Here is a 4918-nt window from a genome sequence, read left to right as displayed (position 1 = left end):
CCAGAAACCATAGTTTGTAGGTGAGAGAGTGAAAGCGAATTCGTGGGTGTTATGGGTTGTTTTCTCTACAGCAGTTAAGGCGACAATTGTAACCATGTCGTTGCATTGATTACTAATTAGAAAGAGTAGAGAAAGATAGGCTGATGATCGACCAAATTAGGATTGGAGGCGGCAAGAGGTTTCCCTCACCCTGATACCAAAATAGACCATGTATTATTAATTAATTAAAAAATTACATAGGAACTCTACATAAAGAGTTAATATTTACATTTGAATATCCTATACTTATTATAAACATAACTATATAGTCTAACATTTAGCGACACAATTGCTTGCATGGCCGTTAAAAGTTATTGCCGCCACTAAAACTGTTGCTGGTAAAGGTTTTTTTCTTGTTGTGTTGACACAAAAATGTATGTCATAGTTCGTGTGTGTGGAGTCACATTATCCATATATAGTTAGGTCATTTGATCTCACAAGTATATGTATTAAAAAAAGTTCTTAACCAAAGTTTAAGAACCCATATTTAAATACCATGGAGAAAGCTTTTAACATAACATTGATAGTATGACTTTTATATAATCAAAAACTGCTAGTGGCCTAGTACTTACAAAGAAGATCAAACCAGCATCCATATAGCCCCTGTCTCTTTCTTTCTCTCTACACACCTCTTCCGCCCCCACCGCCACCCCAACCCACCCTAACCCCCGTTTTATGTAAAAAAATTGTAGTAGTCCGACTTATGTTGTCACGTGTCATATACTGTAGATTCTTTTCTTCTTTATAGAGACAGAGAGACATTCGGCTCACACCCACATCCACACCCGTCCTCTCCATTATTCACCATCAAAAAGTAGTGAGAGAGAGAGAGAGAGAGAGAGAGAGAGAGATGATTTTCGTTTGGATCTTTTGAGTATTCTGGTTGTTGTTCATAAACTTTAACCCTTTGTGCTTCTCTTCATTTCTTTCTCCTAACAATTGGTTTTTCAATCGACTTTTAGGGCCTATCCCAGAAAACCCCACTAACATACGTCAAAAAAGACACCATCTTTTTCCGTCTATATATATATATATTACATCCTTTGGTCATTTTCCACTTCATTCTGAGGTGGTCAACGTCTCAGCTATAAAGAGAAAGGAAAGATCAAGTTCAAGATTAGGGTTCATATGCATGTGAACTAATGGCGTTAGACACAATAAATTGCCCACAAGATCCGATTGGCATTTTCGACTACGATTATTTGTTACAAGAAGATAGAAGTTTTTGTGGATTCCTGGAGCGAAACAACCATTATCGATGTCATGAACAAGCAGCCAATGTTCATGCAAATAATTTGGATTACTATTCATCTTCTTCAGTGATGCACAATCACAACAATTTTAATGTTAAAGAACACTGGGGTACTACTTCTTCAACGGAAGATTGCACTGGCTGCAGTGCCGGAGGTGACCAGTTGATTTCCGGTGAACTATCTTCTCACTGCAACATAATGATGGAATCACACGTGGCAGCCGTTGCCACCACTACGGTGGCCGCTGTGGGTAGGAGAAAGCGGAGGCGCACGAAGAGTGGGAAGAACAAACAGGAAATGGAGAATCAAAGAATGACTCATATCACCGTTGAGCGCAACCGCAGAAAGCAGATGAACGAGTATTTGGCAGTAATCCGATCTTTAATGCCATCTTCGTATGTTCAAAGGGTAAAACTCTTAATTTCTTAATTCTTTTATATATTCCATTACCTTTTTAAATTTTTCCACCGATAATACCAAAAGAAAATGATAGCTATTCCCCATTTGATTTTCGTTTATTTTAAAGGAAAAGGAATGTTACATCACAAACTTTAGAAATTAATTTAGAGAATATAATGTTACTTTAAAATAGACAGCAGACAGAGTCACATCAGGGTAAAACAATAGTTTTTTTTTTTTTTTTTTTTCTCTTATTATATACATTTCTAATAATCATAATATAAATTCAAAACAATACGCGTACAAAGAATTTATCAAGATCGCAGATCTATTTTCATAAGAGGAAATAGTTGCTTGGATGTGGACGCTAAGATTGGAAAAAACAAACTTGATATTTAATAATACATTCGAGTAAAAAAAGAATTAGATGTAGACAGTATAATAGAAAAAAAAATGAATCGAATCATAAAATGATACGTAAATCACAATATCATATACATAATGTTGCATCTACTATATCATTCAGTCTTTTTCTATACCTTTGTGCAACAGCACATATCTATTAGTTTTATTAAATTAAATTAAAGACTAGTATAATAAATTAATTAGCTTATACGTACGTCTAAGTTGTTATATTTAGTATACATCATATATACTTTTAAAAATATTTCATGATAAAACATCTGATGCGATACAAATAAAACCAAAAGCAAAATTATGCTCGGTCTTTTTTTTAAAAATATAGTAAAAGATTGAAAAATTAGTTTGTTTATTGTTAAAGTAGTAGGAAAAAAAACAATATACATAAAATATAGCCATTACAAATATCTTCATAGATATTCCAAAATTAGTAATGGTTTGAACTTTGAAGTTTGAAGATAACTTAGAAGCAAAATAGAATTTTACTAATGAATGTTTTATTGTAGATGATCAAAATTCTTAGAGACTTGTTCATATACCTTTTTGTGAGCTTTTATTTTAGCTTTTAAAAAAAGTTCAAATTTTGTTTTTGTTCCACATAAGATTTTGACTTTTAACAGGCTTCAAAAATTACTTCAATTAGCATTTAACAATTTTTTAACAGATTAAATTATCATTTTTTTTAATATCAATGGCGTGTTTCAGATAATTAATTTTATATAATTATATAACTTTTAAATGCTTTCAAATGTTTTTAATTTTATTGTAAAAATATATCATATATGTTACAAATCTTTTTCCGCTTAGCCGAGTGCATATCTGTTCGATTATCGGACGTTAATTATACGTGGACTCCGCCTTTTCCAACAAAAAAAAAATTATATGTGGACTCAAATTGCAAAGCAAATTATATTAAATTCGTAATTAACCATATATGAGAGTACTTGAATTGAAATACATTTTAAAAGTTAATGAACTAAATTTTAGGGTGATCAAGCATCAATAATCGGAGGAGCAATAAACTTTGTGAAGGAACTAGAACAACAACTACAAACCCTAGAGGTACAAAAGAGAGCCATGCATCAACGACACCCTAATGATAAAACTGGCTACTCTACTCCACCACCACCATTTAGCGACTTCTTCACATTCCCACAATACTCGACTAGATCAACAAACGAAACTGGTGGCTCCGCCACCCTCGTTAACATCCGGCCACCAGCAATGGCGGAGATCGAAGTAACAATGGTAGAAAGCCATGCAAACCTCAAAATACTCTCTAAAAAACGCAATAGACAGCTCTTGAAGATTGTCGCTGGGCTTCAGTGCATGTGGCTTACTGTCCTCCACCTCAATGTTACCACCGTTGATCAGATGGCACTCTACAGTCTTAGTGTCAAGGTTAGTTTTGACTTTTTTTTCACGATAATGTTCGATTATTTTTCATCTTGATTACAAGAATTTTTGGAATAACTTTTAATTAAATATATTGGTTTCGACAGCTTGAAGATGGATGCCAGCTCAATACAGTCGATGAGATCGCTGACGCTGTTAATTGCTTGTTGGGAAGAATTGAAGAAGAAGCTCTTTAATTTTACCTATGTATAACCCTACTGTTTTTATAATAATTATGGGGTTTATAATTATAATCTCTTTGTGTGTGTGTGTGGTCATATCACTAAGACTCTGAGGAGTTGTGTTGGCATTGCGAGAGCCATCTTTCATTAAAGTGTACCCATGATCAATCTTCTTCACCTCCACCTTACTTTGCCATAGACTTGCCATTGTTGAAGAGGGAGAAGAATGAGAGGAGGCTCGACAATGAAATGTGGTGGAGGATGTCGCCAAAAGCAATGAAGCGGTTTTTGACGAGAGTGGCGATTAACTTCAGTTCGCTGTTTTTTCTATTATATATGTTAATCATGGTTGATATTCACTGAAATCTATACACTATTTTAAAATCATAAAGTTAATATGAAACTTTTTCAAAGTAATAAGTCTTAGTTACTGTATTTGGTTATACGTATATAGATAAAAATGGTGAATGAAGTTGACTTAAAGAATGATGGTGTGGAGTGTGGACATTTATGTATGTATCTATATATTATGTATGAATGTATATTGATATATGTGAATGTTTTTATTTTTTTTATCAAAATCCCTCATGACCGACATTATTATAATCACCGTTTGGATCCTACTACTTATATACGAATCATATTATATGAAACCGATTAATCCGTCTATTAAAAATTATATTTAAATTAGATTGTCAGTGTACATTTGTCTGTATAACATAATTTTGAAATCAAAATTTATGTGTAGCCATATAATTACAAAAATGTTTTGTTGGCGTTTGGTGAAGTCATACTGAATTTTCTTACACAAGACTAATTTACATCTTTAATAACATTATATTTCGATAGATGAATCACTAGCCCTCGATATACAAATTGCCCTTACCAACTTTCATTGACTGACATCTTCAATTTCCTTTTTCTGTTTTTTTTAATCTGACGATCACTTTCCCTAAATGAAATGAATATGTGAAAGTCATTTAAAAAATACGGAATTATTTACTTTTTTGTTTCTCTTTTGTTTTTATTTTCATATTTTTTTTCAAGTTTCTTGACAGAGAATTTGGCATTATACAGTCAAACTCTTTTACCCAGGGAACATAACTCAGGATTATCACAGGTTGCACGTTAGTTTGATCGAAAAATGACAATTTTCCAGGCTGAATATATATATATATATATATATATATATATATATATATATATATATATATATATATATATATATAT

At 32.5% G+C, this 4918-nt stretch overlaps 1 protein-coding gene across 1 annotated transcript; it reads left to right on the top strand.

Moving 5' to 3' along the window:
* Positions 1 to 801: 801 nt before the first annotated feature.
* LOC145018015 (transcription factor bHLH94-like) lies at positions 802 to 4174 on the top strand. Its single transcript, XM_078975952.1, has 3 exons — positions 802 to 1700; positions 3099 to 3512; positions 3614 to 4174. Exons 1-3 carry the CDS (start codon positions 1182 to 1184, stop codon positions 3701 to 3703), a joined length of 1023 nt encoding a protein of 340 aa, XP_078832078.1. The 5' UTR covers positions 802 to 1181; the 3' UTR covers positions 3704 to 4174.
* Positions 4175 to 4918: the final 744 nt, after the last annotated feature.

This window comes from Lactuca saligna, chromosome 9 (genome assembly GCF_052625555.1).
Source record: "Lactuca saligna cultivar CGN05327 chromosome 9, ASM5262555v1, whole genome shotgun sequence".
Classification (NCBI taxonomy): Eukaryota; Viridiplantae; Streptophyta; class Magnoliopsida; order Asterales; family Asteraceae; genus Lactuca; species Lactuca saligna.
The sequence above is the reverse complement of the archived record's forward strand: the minus strand, read 5'-3'. Positions and strand labels throughout refer to the sequence as shown.